The sequence below is a fragment of the Lycium barbarum genome, chromosome 2 (assembly GCF_019175385.1).
Source record: "Lycium barbarum isolate Lr01 chromosome 2, ASM1917538v2, whole genome shotgun sequence".
In the NCBI taxonomy this organism is placed as follows: domain Eukaryota; kingdom Viridiplantae; phylum Streptophyta; class Magnoliopsida; order Solanales; family Solanaceae; genus Lycium; species Lycium barbarum.
In genome coordinates, this window is record NC_083338.1 from 126,673,267 (window position 1) to 126,691,420 (window position 18,154).

Below are 18,154 nucleotides of genomic sequence, written 5' to 3' on the forward strand. Positions count from 1 at the left end.
ATGCATTTCAACTCAAAAAAGAGATCAACTGACCCTAAAAATATTTTAAAGGCCCTTGATTCGAATTCCCGTCGAAGTTCTGATAATCTATTCGAGAAAAAAGAACGAATGGGTCTAAGCTTTAAATGCACTTCATGAAAGCTTGATACAAATAAATAATCTTGTGTATAATCCTTGCTTAATCTTGAACATTATCTTTTAATAATTTTTCTGTGTTTACCAGGCTTATCCCTTTCTACAAGAGTTAATGTCAAGCACTTAAATTGCAATTTTTTTTTGCTCAGTAATACTATTTTGAATATGAAGATTTGACTTTTAAAAGTCAAACCTATTCTCTTGAATACATTTTCTTGTTCGCTCTATTTAGTGATAAAAATAATAATGATATGTTAAATTTGTTTTTCAAAAATCAAATCTGATCTTACGGAGTACAACTTTTGACGTTAAACTAAATTATGGGATTCAATTTCAATGGTAAAAATAAGAAAAATTGTTATCAAAATTATTTATTCCGAGCTAAATCTTTTAACTCAAAGACTACTGTTTTCTAAAAGAAAAAAGGTGACAAGTCCCTATCAAAATTTGTAGACAATAAAAGACACAAGTTAGACAAAAAGCCACGTTAAAGTTAAAAAAATGTGTTTAAGCAAGCAAAGAAAAAGGACTTTTCAAGTGGAAAAGGATAGATTCTATATATGTGTCCTTTTGAGATAAAATCCCCTTCTTAGTAAAATCCTCCTCTTCCCCCACCACATTGCGTGACTTCTCCTCCTTGTGTTTATTTCCATTTCCTTTTTGTTTAACCAAAAGTTATAAAATTTGCCAAGGCTTTGGCTTTATCTCCAAGCATTCTTCTTTATTTGAAGTTTTTTGCACGGATTGCCCTTCAAACGCACTGATATTTGATTTTTAGCCCTGCTGCTCATTTAATAAAAATATCTAGACTTGCTTCACTCGACATAAATTCTGTAATATTTATCTCCGGAAACTGAACTTTTGCTGCTCTCGGCATAAGTTCTATAGGAATTAAGTTATGCGACATAAATTATGTGAAAGAGATATAAACTTATGCCGAACGAAATCTAAACTTATGTCGTTCGAAAAGTGCTGAAGGGCAAAAATTAAAGACCACAAATGGGGCAAAATTAAAGACCACCCCGAAATATTTATGATTATAAGTTTTGTGCTCTTATAATATACCGTTAGACCCCTTTATAACGGCGTCGTTTGTTCAGATACTTTTTTGTTGCTATAACGAAGTGTTGTTATAGTGAAAATATATAGTAATAACATAACGTAAAAAATCGATTCCAAAAAAAATTTAGTTGTTATAAAAGATGACCGTTATGAAGAGGCCTAATTGTATATATAATTATCAGGTTAACCTAACCTACAATAAATATAACTTTTCATAACAAGCCTAATAAGGTAACTCGGGGAATAGAATGATAACCAATTATAACTTATAACTAGTTAAATTACACCTAGAATTTTTTTATTTTTTTTTACAATATCAGTATATAACTAATCTCATTTTTTATTCTCAAGGAAAAAAGGGGAAAAGCTCTAAAAAGCTAGTTTTGATGGTAATCTCGAACAAGGAATGTATGTATTACATCTTTCTCCTTCCACTAAATCCTCCCCCTCAACCCCCCCCCCCCCCCCCCCCCCAACCAAAAAAAAAATCTCTTTCCACCTTACTAATTCACCTCCTCTCTACTTCTCCACCCCTTGATAATCTCCCAAAGTTGGCATCTTTCCCTTGTGTTAGAATAGGTAACTAATGGGAAGGGCATTCATGGCTTGTCTTTCTCCATTTCACCAAAGAAAATGTGTATTTCATGTTACAAATAGTGAAACTATAGCTCTCCTTGCTTCTTTCACCACTGAAATCAAGAATCTCCAATTATCACTATCCAAGAATTCTTTAACTCTTCAATGGTGCACACAAGCCATGACTCTGCTGAAAAAACTTCACTCTGAATTTCTTCTCATCATATTGGAGAAATCAAAGGTACCCTTTACATGGATCAATGATTTGTTGAATTTGTACATGAATGAGAGTTTGAACATCATGGAACTATGTAACATGTTGAAGTCATCAAGTTTTAAGTTCAATATGTATCATTTAACAGTTGATGCTACAATCAAGAATCTGAATAATTATCAGCCAGAAGCATTTGCCAACATGCAATCAGTAGTACAAAGGGACAACAAGAGAATTCAATATGGTGGCTTGAATTATCAAGAAATGCAAAGGGATTGTTCAAGTTTGGTTTACACTATTAGAGTTGCAATGAGTTTATTATCTTTCATTCTTCTAAGTGTTTTTTTGTATCCAACTAATAATTATAAGTTGGAAGTTGATAGGATTTGTTGTAACTCTTTTCCAATCAAGTCATTCAAAGACTCAGTGAATGAACTTGCTACTGAATTTCAGAAGAGATATTTCAAAGATGGACAGAGAGGGGGAATAGGATTTTATGAGTATAAAGAAATGGAGAATGCAATAATGCAAGCAAAAGAAAAGTTAAAAAGGGGATATGGAGAAGATGAAGAAGAGATAAAGAGGAATAAAGATGTTATTCTGCAGAAATCTACAGCTCTAAAGGCTGGTTTAGAGAAGTTTGAATCACAAGTTAATCAAATATTTGAAGAGGTGCTAAAAGGAAGGAATAAGTTGCTCCACATGATTGGTAAAAGCAATGGAATTTAAATAAGTCATACTCTACACTATTGTATATTTCTGAAGGGTGAGGGTTGGTATAAAGATAGAACTCTATATCTGTTCCACCTTGTATGGCATTATTACAATTTGAGAGTCGAACATCTTTACCATAATTTTCTCATTAACTATCAATCAATTATATAATTATACCCCATACGTTCCAATTTATGTGTCATAATCGTACTCTCTTGTTTAGTCGATCTAAAAAAGAACTTTATTTAAAAACAATATAACTTCAAATTTTACTAGCCACTCAAAATTGTGTTAAAGAAGTCCTTTAATCATCATTCACCAATTTAAAATTTTCATTCATGAAGATTTGTGTAGAGTGCGCTTTAGTGCTTATCGTAAGTCGGCCGATCACAAGGGGCAAACAAGGAGTCATAGTAAATGTTAAAATCGTCACAGTAAGCCTATAAATTGAATATGAGTAATGGTATCAATTGGTCAAATATTAGTAACAATAAATTGGCACTCTGCTTCATACAAAAAGAATACATATCGTATCAGGTATTTCACCAACTCCTGTAGCTACAAGCGAAAATGTATAGAATTACTTCACACTAGGAGTTGGTCAAGGCAATGAAATTAATAGAATGGAAGCTGTAATGCTTGTGATGTGTTCTTTCCAGCAGAATCCACCTTGCATTGCTTTGAGTCGTTAGAGTTGGGATGTGTATCGCGTTCTCCAGAGAAAATTTTGGTAATGTACAACAGACAAATCACAATGGCTATGGCACGATGAACTCTTTCCAGCAAGCAAGTACAATATAGCGATGCATATAACAAAAAAATGAATCATCCACCCAAAACCAGGAGGAGGTCTCTTTGCTTTTTACTCTGTCTCACGTTGAGAGATCATATTCCTCTTCTCATCTGATCTGTGACGGAACAACTTAGCTATCTTTCGCCTTTCACAATCCTACAATGCACATACCAAGTGTTAAGGGAAAAAGGGAAGGTTGTCTCTTTCCAAAATTTCGATTGGAAGCGACTTAAATTTCTCACCTTGAACATGTTGAGATAAAAAGGTTTTTCTGGATTCATCTTTCTCAACTTATAGAATGTATATGCAAAACTCAACTGATCACGGGGAGTAAACCGGTCAACCTCATTGAACCATAAACAAGAAAACAAGTTTGACATTGGCGTGTGAGCCCTCACGATAAAAGATCCTTCTGGTACATCTGTCAGAAACATGTAACGACATTTTGCCAATGAGAAAACAGAAGCAGAAAGGTATTGCATGAAATTAAATATGGAATAGTAAACCATACTGCTGTGAAGAAGCTTGTTTGGATCAGATGGATTAAATCTTTGCAATCCATCAGCCTGGTAAAATGCAAATTGTTCATCTATTACAGTATGATTGTACTTGTTAAGCTTCTTGTTTTGGGCAACTTCTTCCCACACACAATGCCTGTCATAGTGATTGGAAATTGCATATTCATAACCTTTTCGCCACAGAAAGTACTCCAAGATGAGTAGGGGATCAAGCTGCAGGCGAAGCTTGCTATCTAACCATATTGAATACCTGCATAATATCAAATGAAGTGCTTGTAAAACGTTTTGGGTTTTTTTTTTCAAGTTATCAAGATATTCTCCCTTTCATCTCCTCTTTCTTCAGGGAGAGGGGCCTTAATAAGCAATTTACATCCAAGCATCTCAACTTTTTAATAAGCGAACAGAAATTTAGAAAGTTCAAGCAAACAATATACGCATAGAAATGGAAGGCCCAAAAGAGAGGATAAAAGAGCAGTTTGCAAGTTACTAAAACTACATCAAAAGTCCATCTTGCCACAACAGAGTACAGATGTCACTAATGAGTTAGATTACCTCATCGCTCACCGTTTGCTGAACCATTCCCAGATAATAATGCATTCTATTACACGTAATGTGGTCTAAATCATATGACAGTGGGTATGCAAGGCTCCACTACATGTTGGATAAATATGGAAAGGGCAGAAAAGGGGGTAGGCAAGCAGCAAGATGAAGGCTGAGAAATGATTTTGCGTCATTAACATTTTATGTTATATCTTTCCCAACTCCATCCACGCAAACAAGGAAAAGCAGAAACCCAGGCAAATTATGGGATCCTGCAAATAGCTACCTAAGGTTAAGAGCAACAATGAGTTAATTTAAAGTTAGCACCAGAAATCCTCTGAATAGTGAATAGTTATGGCATTGGCAGTCGCATAACTGACTTTTCCGGACATAGTTTAGGTGGTGAAGTCTTTTAAATGGTGAAAACAACACATTGTTTCACCACTTAAAAATGGAAAAACACTAAACCCAAAAAAGACATTATTGACTTGAAGTTCTGCTCCTACAGTGAGACTAATCTCCAGCTCAAACCCTAACCATTAAAAGATGCTATCATCAATCTAATATTAGAAAAAAGCACGCGCCAATTCTTGACTAGATGAAAAAAGATGTTAATGAAACTGGTATACTGATGCACTGGAGGAAATACGACTAGAAGCATTGAGAACCTTATTTTTTCCTTCTCTCTTCGTTCTATTATTTTTTTGATTTGGAAGTGAATATTGGGTGCTAACTAGCGATAGCATGGTATCATACAAGAACAATATAAGCAGTAACATACCACAAACAAATATACAAGATTGCATCCAGTTACCTGGCTGAAGTAAAGAGCCGATGAGACAATAACTTTGGTATCTTTCCCACTCTCCGCAAATCAGAAAAAGGAAGATTCTTTACCACAACGATCTTCCATAAACCTATAAAGCCCATGCTGTCTGGCATCTTACCTTCAGCTGTAAGAGTTTTTAGAGTAGCTTCATCCACAAACATAACGAAGCAAACATTTTTCTTTGATATACGGGAGACCTGGAAAAGGAATTTAAATTAAGAAAATGTCATACAATGCAGCTAATGATAAGTTTAGGTAAAAATAATTCAGAATCTCGTTTAGCAACTACAAAAGCTGTTTACAGAACCAGAAACAGATGAATCACAGCAGTCTGCTATCCCTTCTTTTCTTCTTTTGATAAGTACGTCATCCGCAAAAGACTCTACATTCTATAAAATAGTTACCCTTCTAGATGCATTATAAACCTAACCAAAATAAGCTAGAAGCAAACCCTGAATTACCCGTGGTGCACTTGCGGGAAACTCCTTGCCGAGGGCCTGTGCACCCCCGGGATTAGTCGGGGCTCAAAGAGCCTCGGACACCCGGTGCTTAATCAAAAAAAAAAAAAAAAAAAAGCTAGAAGCAACGTTTTTCAGAAATGGTGCTGTAACTGGTTTAACACAGAAGTTGCCACACAACTGGTTGGCTTACACGTCTATTTTTCACAAAGAAAAAAATGGTCAAACCAGAAAAATCCGAAAACCTGTAGAACCAGTTGTGACTCTCTGAGCTTTTCATGTTCTTTCGGTCTTTCCTTCAGTTTTGAGTTTCATTCTTGAATATAAAGACTGATCCAAATTAAATACAAATTTTTAACATGGCTAAGAAGTTACTCTATCTTGAAGGAGAATTTCAAAAGTGAGAGAGAGAAGAGCAAAGCAAGGACAAAACTGCTTACGGTGCTAACAAAATGCCTTCTCAGCTCTATTGGTCAATATCGACAAAGCTAGTTTGGGAGAGATGTATATTGGTCTGATTTTCTCACATTTACATATAAAGGCTCGAGGATAGGGTTAAGAGAGATAGGATTCTGGTGGGGTGATGAAGTTGAAATTACAGGGTGAAATAAAAGGGAAAGATACACAAAAGAAAGATACGAGTTTGATGCATAGACGTGGAACTCCACCTGGGGAAAACACCCTCTTGCTAAAGCCAATCTAATATTCTTTTCAATAAAAAAGCATTATCTAATTCCACCCCAGTTTGACCGGTGATTAACTGGCCAAACCAGTAAAATGTTGACCAGCAAGGCTTATGGTTTGACCTTCAGTCAGCCTTAAGAACATTGCATAGAAGAATAAATAGGCTCACAATCTCATCTGTAACACTGTACTTAATGTGGCCATTTATTTTATTTTTGTTTTTTGAAAATGGTAACTATTAATGTGGCTATTTATTCTAGGCTCACATCTCTATTTATTCTTCTATGCCTAGGGCATTATGTGCAAAGAAACAGATATGCTGGCCATTTGCTCATTTACTGAAAGGATTTTTCGAAGTTGCAGTCCTTCGTGTTAAATGTGTCTGGAGCAGATTGGAAACTGCCAAACAGCATGATCAACTAGAATTCTATTTTATATGAATACTTTCCAGTAAACAGACTAGCACTTGCACATTTGTATCTTCAAGAATAAAACATGTTCCCTCTATTCTATTTTAAAAGGCCACAAGATCTATTTGAAAATGACACCTTTCTGTATTTGAAAGCGCTAATTTTAAGGGTACTTTTTATATGTTACATCTATTTAGCCTATGTAAAGAAATGGATCTTGAGTCTAACTCAACCCAAAAGCTAGCTCAAGAGGGGAGATCGCTCAAGACCATATAAGGAGACCACCAATTACTTTTACATCCGATGTGGGACTCTTCAACACCCCACCTCATGTCCAGGGCCGGACATCTGGAGCGTGGCATTTAATATGACACAAGAATTGGCATGGGTCCTACTCTGATACCTGTAAAGAAATGGATCTTGGGCCTAACCAACCCCAAAAGCTAGTTCAAGAGGGGAGGATTGCCCAAGACCATACAAGGAGACCACCCGTCCCTTTTTCATCCGATGTGGGACTCTTCAACAGCCTATGTATCAACAGTTTCTTTTCTTGAACTTTATGTCGAGTCAAACATGGTCATCTATTTTGAAATGGAAAAAAGTAATTGAAAAGCTAGCCCTAAAGCAAAGACCATGAGCCCTGAAGCAAAGACCATGTACATGCTCTTTTTTGGATCTTACGTTTCCAAATAAAAGAAGAAAGCAGAAATTTTAAAAGCATGATATTGACAATATAAGACCGGAAGGAGTTCGATTCGTCTAAGAGGTAACTTACCGTTAGAGAAAATAGACTTTAGAAGATGTAAAAGGATGGGGGTATTTATCAAGAAAAGTAACCACGATAAGGGTCTTGCTAATAAACGGATGGGTGATATATTTAAGGAGATCACAACTGGAGGTATCTGAAGTGACTTATTAAATGAGGAAAATAATTTCATGATGTGCGGAAAAGGACATGCGAGCATTATGTCGAAAAGTAGAGAACCTACAACAAGATATCATTCTCAACAAAAGACACCCAATCATTTATACAAACATGAACCTTATAGGTACACAAAAAGAGACTAGAAACAAGAAGTTATTCTTTATATGGTCATCCTATAGCCTTCAAACACTCTCCTATTTCTCTCCTTTCATATACCCTGCATGAGGACTACAGGGGCAACATCCCAACACCTTATGTCTTATTTTCCTTCTTATAAAGGCCCAGCTGTGCAGCACCTCTTCAATTGTACCGGATATAGCTAACCATACTACAAACTAATTCAGGATCATCGACACAAGCATTTCTACCAAATAATGTAGCAAGAGGCTACATCTTCACCCGAACATAAAATTACCAACTAACAAAAGTAATCCTCCTCTTCTTCAGGTTTTCAGCCGGCATACTGCTCCCTTTGCTGCGATATGCAAAGAAGCACATCTTTCTTGGGCCCTACGAGTCCAAACGGATAGGTATGGTAAACTCGACTTTTATGGTGGTTTGAGTTAAACTGAGAACGTATCATCTCTCCTTGCTCCCATCTCCATGAAAACGGGCCAATATGTGATATGTTCTGCTTATAGAGGAGTTCCACCAAGCTTTCGAATTTGTCAATCCCTCAGTCTAGTAGATTCCTACTAATATCTTAAATCCCAATGAATCCACCACTTATGAGTCCGTCGAATCTATTATACTGTCATCTCTCTCTGGCTTGAAAACTAAGTATAAGAGAGAGAAGGCAAGCCTCAACACATTCTCTCACACCAACTGTGACCCTGTACTAATCATGCTTACCCTAAATGAAATTTAGCTATTGAACTCCTCCTACACCTTCATAATGCTCCTCCATGGTCTGCACCCGAATAGTAGACTGATATTCTTTTTATAAGAAAAGGTATTATTTCCTTTGTCTCAATTTATGTGAAGGTGCTTGAGTGGACACTAAATTTAAAAATAAATGAAGAATTTTGACACACAAGCTAAATAAATGCAAAGTACCAAAATTGCCCTAACTACCAGTAATTAATTAGTGGTAGTTTCCACATGTCTTTTCCAGTGTTATTAAAGGCGAGAGGCGAGGCAAGGCGTGGCTGTTGCGCCTTTCATGGCCATGGCGAGCAGACCTTAAAAAGGCGCTAATGGCGCATGGCGAGGCGAGCTGGAAAGGCGAGGCGACCAGAATTTAAAAAAAAAAACAATTAAAAGAAGTGGAGGACTTAAATAAAAATAGCAGCTAGGGTTTTTTGTTTGCCTCCTCCTCTCTTCTCCTTCAAGGTTTCAGGTATGTCTCTTTCTCCTTCTTGTTTTTCTTCAGTTCTTCTTCTTTCTTCCTCCTGTATTTTCGACTTCTACTTCTTCGTCTGATCTTCTTCTTTCTTTTTCTTTTTTTTCCGGCGACAATTGGCCTATTTCCGGCCACCTCTGGTTTTTTTTTTTTCCTTCTTCTATTCTCTTCTTCTTTTTCTGTTTTTTCTCCTCTGTTTTTTTACCCTCTGTTTTTTTCACCTCTGTTAATTGCTCTGTTTTTTTCTCCTCTGTTTTTTCCTCTGTTTGGACCAGTGAGACAGTGGTTGTTTTGCTCCTATTTTTTCTGTTCAATAATTGTTTAAATTTTGTTATACAATTATAAACAGTAGGTTCAAATTCAATGGAATCGTCGGACGCTAGCAAAAAAGACATAGGTTGGAATTATGGTGCCAAAGGCCCAACAAAAGATTCAGTCACATGTATCTTTTGTCGAGAAACTTTCAATGGAGGAATTACTCGACACAAACAACATTTGATTGGTGGTTACAGAAATGTAAAAAAATGTGGAACTTGTCCCCCTGAAATTAGGGAAGAAGTAAAAAAGTATGTTGAAAGTAAACAATTGTTAAAAACTCAAATGTTGCACCAACCATCCTTGGCTAATCTCTCTGATGAAGATGATGAAATGAGGCCTCGTCCCTCAAAAACACAAAAAATGTCATCCAATGCATCATCCACGGCACGGACTGCCAATGTGAAAGGTCCCATGAATCTTTATTACCCGCAAACATCAAAGGGGAAGGGAAGCAGTAGCACGGCAGCGTCTGATGCATCCAAGAAGTTGCTAAGAGATCGCGCTGTAAGTGCTTTTGCAGTATGGGTATATGATGCAGGGCTCCCTTTTAATTGTGTAAATCACAAAAGTTTTGATAAATACATTGAGGCCATAGGACAATATGGCCCAGGAATGAAATCTCCTACCTATCACGAAATTAGAGTTACTCATCTAAAAAAAGAGGTGGAGAAGATAGATGAGATTATTGAGGAACATAAATTGATATGGACAGAGTTTGGGTGTTCAATTATGATGGACAAGTGGACAGCACGAAATGGAAAAATGATCATCAATATTTTGGTCAATTCTCCATTAGGTGGTGTGTTTCTTGGGTCAGTCGATGCTAGTGATGAATCTACAAATTCCACCAAGATGTTCAACTTGTTTGAGAAGACTATTAAGCAAATTGGACCGGAAAATGTTATACAAGTTGTTACCGATAATGCTAGCGAGAATGTTAAAGCCGGTGACATGATAATGGGTGTGTACCCGCACATTTACTGGACTCCATGTGCTGCCCATTGTATCAATTTGATGTTTGGTGACATCTTCAAAATAAACCCGTATGCTTCAGGTGAAAAAAAATAGCTCTAACTTTCTTTATAGCTTATACTATATTACTATATGCTTATTACTGATTACTTAGCTTACTTAGCTACTGAAATAATCCTTTTACAGTTTTTCAGAAGGCCATTAAGATACATTCTTACATAGCAATGAGACCATTGTTGTTGAACATGATGAGAAGATATACAAACCAAAGAAATTTGGTGAAACCGGCTAAGACAAGATTTGCAACGGCCTTCTTAACTTTGCAATCTTTTTACATGCAAAAGAAAAACTTGAGAACTATCTTCTCAACCGAATGGACAGAAAGTAGATTTGCAAAGGAACTTTTGGGAAAAGAAGTTGTCAGACATCTTACTTCTACATCTTTTTGGAATGATGTTGTTAGGGCACTTAAAGTTGGTTCACCTTTGATAGTAGCGCTTCGCTTGGTGGATGGAGAAAAAAAACCATCAATGGGCTATATTTATGAAGCAATGGATAGAGCCAAAAAAGCTATTGAAAAGGGTTTTCATGGTGATCGGAAGCAATATGAGAAAGTTTTCGAAATCATTGATCGGCGGTGGACGGACCAACTTCATAGACCTTTGCATGCAGCAGGCCATGTTTTGAACCCGGGAATGTTTTACACTAATTATCAAAATAAGACTTTATCAACAGAAGTGTGGAAAGGTTACCTTGAATGTGTTGATAAGATGGTCCCTAATGCAACACAAGATGCTCTCATCAAAGAGCTTCATATGTATAAACATGCATTGGGGACTTTTGGTATGCCTCAGGCTATAAGAAACAGAGACAAAACATCCCCTTGTAAGTGGGTTGATTTAGTTATTTTTATAGCTTTACTTAAGTTATTTGACTTATTTATAATTATTAAACCTTTAATTTTTTTTTATAGCTGAATGGTGGTCGGTATTTGGTAATCATACTCCAAACTTGCAACAGCTTGCCATAAGAGTATTAAGTTTAACTTGTAGTGCATCCGGATGCGAGAGAAATTGGAGCGTGTTTGAACATGTGAGAAGAAGATTTATTATATTCTAATTTCTATATACATTATTATTAGTATCTACTAATTAGTTTCTACAACTTATGCGCAGATTCATACCAAAAAGAGGAATAGGCTTGAACTATCGCGTCTCAACAATCTAGTGTACATTAAGTACAATAGAACATTGAGACGTCGTTATGATGTTGGCAATACCGTTGATCCAATTCTGTTGGATAATATTGACGAAGCAAATGAATGGTTAATTGGATGCCCCCAAAATGAAGAAGAGGAACTAGTATATGAGGGATGTGATCTTGATTGGGGTACTGTTTCTAGGGCGTCTGGAGTTGAGGAGAATATCTATAGTCTTAGGGGCGGTTCTTCAAGTTCAAGGTCACATAACAAGGGCAAAAGAGTAGCTACTATTGCTAAAAACGGAAGAGTGATATTTTTAGTCCTCCATCCCGCTTTCAGACTGCCATAAAGCCTACTAATCAGGAGGTATCCGAAGTGATAAGTTTGGACTACAATTACAACCAATATACTAGTGGTAAAAATTATTCAAGGAACAGAAATAAACTTAAAATTTCTTACATAAGTATTACTCCCTCTGGATCAAAAGAGTGTCCACTTAGCCTTTTTAAGCCTTTTTTTTCTTGGGTCAAAACGAGTGTCCACTTATCAAATCAAGAAAGAATTACCTTATTTTTTCAGATTTGCCCCTATTAAGTGCTATGTGATTAAATGTCAATACCTATTTAATTGGGGGCAGTTTAGTCTAATACCTATTTTTTTCTATGACGTATTTTCTTAAGGGGTGTGCAAATGACTAAATGGACATTCTTTTTGATCTGGAGGGAGTAGTTTGGATTTTTCGGACAAAGCAATAGTTCAGACGCCTTATTAAAAATGAGACTATTTATATGTTTTTCTCTCTTTTTCTGTTGGGTGCAGGGTGCTATGCTAAATTCCTTCTTAGTCAACTGCCACAATGGCTTAATATTTTATAAGTTGGAGAATGCGAATTAGGAGCTACGTTATATTTTATTTTTCTTTAAGCATATGAACATCTTATATGAATACATCTTGATAGGGTTTACCCTAAGGATCTAAATGAGATTAAGCACTACTCTACTAGTAAACCTTCTTTTTTCTCCTGTCAGCTTTTGACCAGTTTAACAAAAGTGTGCATGAGTTCCTCGTAGTAACAACATGAAAAAATGATTTTGCTATGTGTGTACCCATATACACATAGACAAAGTTTCATGAGTTAGTATCCCTGGAAAAGAACATCTAAAGTTGTTATCTCAGCCCAAAACTATGAAACTAAAATGTGTACAGGTTAAAAAGGGAAAGGAATTTGTTCATACCATTTTGCCCACTGGTATTCTCAAGCGATCTGAATTTCCGAAGATGCATGAAACTACAGCAATGTGACAACTGCTAATGTATTTTGCATCATCTTCTGCCAAGTCAAATCCAGTACTTGAAGTTCCTTCAAGACCTCCAACAAAACCACAGTTTATTTTCTGATTGCGTGCAAGAAAAGACTCTTCCCGTTCTTCCAGGCTCTGATGCCCAGCAAATCTTGGTTCCCAGTTTGCATCGTCAACAGGCTTGTCCTCTGTTTCCGTGTACTGCAACGAAAACCTTGAAAACTTTCGACTTTCCAAAGGTTCCACAAGAAGAGCACTAGCGTTCAAAATTTTCATCTCACAAGCTGCAATTGTAAAGCATGACTATTTAAGTCCCAAGTGAAAAGGGGTGAGGTGGGCTGATGTCCAAGATTTTGCAGATAAACTCATTGTATTACAACAACATACCCAGTGCTGTCCCACAAGTGGGGTCTGGGAAGTGTAGGATGTAAGCAGACCTTACCCCTACCTTTGTGGGGAAGAGAGGCTGTTTCCGATATTAAATTGCTAAATGCAAGAAATTACAGAAATTCCTTATGTTTGGAAATCCCGAAATCTGAAAACAGATGTCTCATACAAGGGACAAAATAGGGTTTGAATCCTGGCTTGCTGCTTTGTCAAGATCCAAAAATCTAGACTTTCACATGAAAGACTGCTAATACGCTCCAGCACCAGACCATGATGATTGTGACAAGCAAGGATGAAATCACACATCTAGCTAGCAGATTCAGCTGGCTGAAAAGTGAGTACAGTGAGATGGCTAGACAAAGAGATTTTTGAGCAATGTCAGTCTACTTCTTAGACGAGATTTATCATATAATAGTCTACTCTAATACCTAAATTTTTGATGACCAATATACTCTAATACCTAACTTCATGATTATTATACAAATTACTAACAGTATCTGAAGTGCTGATGACGTACTACTATCATTAGCAGCTCAATATGCTTTACATAAAGATGCAAAGCTACAGCTCTCTCTTGTTTCTTTTTTCCCCCTCGACTGCATACAACTAACTACGAGTAACAGTTATTAGCTTGATGTCCCAATCCTATAGATTAACTCAACTAAAATCTTTCTCTAAATCTAGCAAAATATCCAAGATTAGACTCTTATTGACCTCCTCAAGAAAGCTCAAATTGTAGATATATACTATGAGAACTATTCCAGCATATAGAGGTTGGATATCAAACTGCCTTATCTTTTATTTTAAAAGTAATAAGGAGCATATTTTATTAGGTAGTTATACAAGAACTAAGGGGCAAAGCACGCTTAAGCAAGTCCCAATGATAAATGTTCCAATGTCCCCAGGCGCATCTTTTCTCTGTTCATGTTAAAATCAAAAAATTCAAACATCAAGTTGACTCAAGGAGTACAACACATTGTCTGAAGACAAACAATCATAAAAATAAAATCACAGGGCACCAACTAAAATAGGAAATAACATTACCATGCTTCCTTGACTTCCTTCTGGATACTGGCCGCTTTTCTGACGAAGACTTCTTTGAGGGGTGACCTTCAATGAAGCTGACACGTCCAGAGTTTGCATTAGATTTTGAGTGATGAGAACTTGAAGAAGATTCCTCATTGGAAAAGTCCTTGGATGTTTTACCAGCCTCTTTGGCATGATTTTGATTTTTATTTCCAGCAACATGTGTATCGGAAGAATGTCTCTCGTTTATGTCCTGGGATTCGGCAGCAACAGTATGATCCCAATCTTCATGTCCGACATCATCATATCCGTCTGTATGTGCATCTTCTAAGTCAATTCCATCATCATATCCATCATCAGCATCCACCATTTCACTTTTCTTTCCCTTGTTAGCATCATCCAATTGCTGGTCTGTCAAATGATGTCCATCTTGTGAGTGCCCAGCATTCTCCAAGGAAGCTTGATATTTGGCTTCATATTTTTTCAACTCATCGCGTCCAGCTTCATTGTATAAACCATTGCCACCATGATGCAATCCTTTTGAGAGCGACTTCTTATCACCTCTCTTCTCATGGGGAGGACTTTGCTCCTTATCCAAGTCACTATCTGGATTCCGCTCCAAATCCTCCTCATTGTAATCATCATCCCTTCTCCTGTCATCCTTATCCCAATAACGAGAATCCCGGCCATGACTTACTGAACCATGTCCAAATTGGAGAACCTTCCCTTGTGTCCGTGTCACATTTGTAAGAAAATCTGAATCATTTTCCGCATCACCATCATCTTGAAAGTGATTATTATCTAACTCTGCAACAGCACACGGGGAAACTGTCTAAATATTGGAGAATATATTTCTAAAACGGAACTGGAAGATTTTAGCCTAATTGTCCAAAACAATGAAAAAAGGTGCAGCTAAACATTTTGCAGATTTTGCTTGTTCGAACTGTTTCTTTATATTTACATCCATAGTCAACCTTTTTTGGATTCTTGACTTTAACAAGTTAATTAGAGCATCTAACTTTACATTTATTTATTTATTTTTGGTAACCCAAAAATCCCCGAGGGCATGCATGGTTTGGAACTTGGTAGATAATGGGCCCGCCCCTCTACCCTCGGGATTCGGACTCATGATGTACGCGTAATCCACATCACATGCTATATTCTTACCATTAAACCAAATCCCTGTGGGCGCATCTAAGTTTTACATTTATTATGTTTCATCTCTAATCGGAAATTTCTAAAAATGGATAAGGAAAGTTTCAAGAGATACACAAATTCTAGATCATGAACCCAAATTCATAGATAATTCCAATTTTTGCCAATTCTTTCTCAGAGATAAATACTTTGCTTCATAAACTCAAATTAAACTATCCTTCTTGCTTATTTAAAGTAAAAGTCGATTCATACTTGAAGACAGGATATTAATTTGGGATGCATCCCGGAAGCTAATATATCTCGTGCACATGTTGGGGCTTTAACTCCCACATCATATTACTACTCTCACATCCATTCTATGGAACTCACTGCATATTTATTAGCAAAGCACTCCTGTAGCACTCTTCACTGTCAATCATCCTAAAGGTTGAGCCTAGATATCTGAATAGTCTGCACTTAGGTACTAAAATCTGTGTAATCTTACTTTACCTTCATTTTTCTTGTGACTAAATTTGCAGTGCATATACTTTTGACTTATTTAACTCACCATATAATTAAAACCCCTTGCTCTCAAGAGTGCTTCTCCACAGTTCCAGCATTCATTTAGTTCACTCAGTGAGTTTTGTCAATTAATACACCATACTCTACAAGTAACATGTACCGTAAAACTTAATAAACCCAATTTTTGTTAAATAAATGCTCATAGTTACTTATCAAATCATCGACATTTTCTTAGCGTTCTGGTCAATTGTGAACATTCAACCTCATAATAAGGTCATAAAATGACATTCCTAACTCAGTGATACTTAAATGTAGTTGAATCTAAGAAACTATATCCAATAAAAAGACTGATCTTCTTACTTCAGTTTAACTCGATTTCAACTACCGAAAAACCAAGCTACTTATAACAGCAGAAAAGGCCACGTTGATTTATCATTACCACTTTGGCACAAATCATTAAACCTCCAGTTTTGATAAATAAATAAACTATGAAATAGTACCCAAAATAACTCCGAAAACCCAACAAAATCTAGCATTTCACATTTCCCCCAAAAACAAAATAGTAACATAATTTGTAGTCAGTTGCGGTAATATATAAGAAGAAATTATACATGTATAACAAAATTCGTACTCTCGTTTTCACCACATTAATCTCTCTCCACATTTATTGAGTAAGGGTAAAGGTGGAAACTAAAAACTATTTGTATCTTGATTTTCTAAAATGAAAACTACTCCCTCTGTCCATTTTTACTTGTCCTGTATTAACTTGGCGCACCCCTTAAGGAGCCATAAATAGAATCACAATTTTACTATATCACTCTTGATCGTTACTAAGTCATCTAATGATTGAAATCAATCAAACATACTTTAAAAGTCGTGCAGTGAAGTATACAACCCAATAATTAATAACAAGGGTAAAACAGGTATGTAATGGCAAATTATCTCTTCATTTTCCAAAACTGGACAAGTAAAAATGGACGGAGGGGCCATCTATTTTTAGTAAGGACGACAAGTAAAATGGACCAGAGGGAGTAGCACATCCAATATGCCAATGCTTAGTTAGCTAAAACTTTCAACTCCCCAAAAAAACTCTAAAAACCCAACAAAATCTAGCATTTCCAATTTCCCCAAAAACAACATAGTAACAAATGGGTAACATAAAAGAGATAATGTTACCTGTATTTTGAGAAGTGAAGTAAAAGAAAGCAGAGACAGAAACAACAAAGGCAACGAAGAGTATAACAATGATAGCACCAATCGAGATCTTGCGGCTACTCGACTTAAATCGACGGTGGTGATGATGCTTATTTGAACGAATCCCTACAGAGATATGATCCGATGTGACGCCGCCATTCCGTACAACTCCGCCACTACCAATGTTTGTAATACCTAAAGTACCCCCTGATTGTCTGTACTGAGCCATTCCTGCATTATGGTTTTTCTAGGGGTATTATGGGGTTTTTGAGTCACCGGAACAGTGGTGGAGTGTAGATCGGAGAGGTGTTGTTTATTCAATATGGTTTTGATTTAGAAATTATTTTATATTACTACTATTAGAAAGAGCAGAATGTGTTTTTCAAAAAGCAAAAATGGAAAGCATAAAACTCGTGTTGTCCTTTTCTGAAAACCACTGGATTCCCCGCCGGGGTTACATGTATTACCTTTTCCCTCACTTTTTTACTCCGTTTCTGGACATTAGTACTCTCAATAGATCTTTGCAAGATTATTTTATTAGCTGGAGAGGAATAATTTTTGTCCTCTATTTTAATATTTTGCCAAAAATAGTTTTGTCATTATTGATTAAGTGCGGTTCAAAAATATCTTTTCAATTAACGACTAAGGATTTATTTATTTTCATTAAGATTAGCACATCTGAATCTGAATGTACATATAAATTATTCAGATGTTGTCTTTAGATCTGAATACTGAATTATTAAGACTGTTTGCTTTCAACATCTGAATGTGCATAATGTATTTATTTAAATATAATAAATATACAATTCAAATAAAAAGTAACCAAATATTAGAAATAAATATAAATATAATACAATAAAATTATTATTTTATTAAAAAATGAAACATTTATGTTCGCT

General features: G+C 36.1%; 1 protein-coding gene across 1 annotated transcript; it reads right to left on the minus strand.

Annotated features, from left to right (window-relative positions):
- Positions 1–3,136: 3,136 nt before the first annotated feature.
- LOC132627129 (probable hexosyltransferase MUCI70) lies at positions 3,137–17,763 on the minus strand. The gene is made up of 7 exons (XM_060342285.1): positions 17,238–17,763; positions 14,424–15,212; positions 12,927–13,276; positions 5,367–5,578; positions 4,006–4,262; positions 3,737–3,915; positions 3,137–3,650 (listed from the first exon to the last, which is right to left on the minus strand). The coding sequence occupies exons 1-7, from the start codon at positions 17,482–17,484 to the stop codon at positions 3,564–3,566; spliced, it is 2,121 nt and encodes a 706-aa protein (XP_060198268.1). The 5' UTR covers positions 17,485–17,763; the 3' UTR covers positions 3,137–3,563.
- Positions 17,764–18,154: the final 391 nt, after the last annotated feature.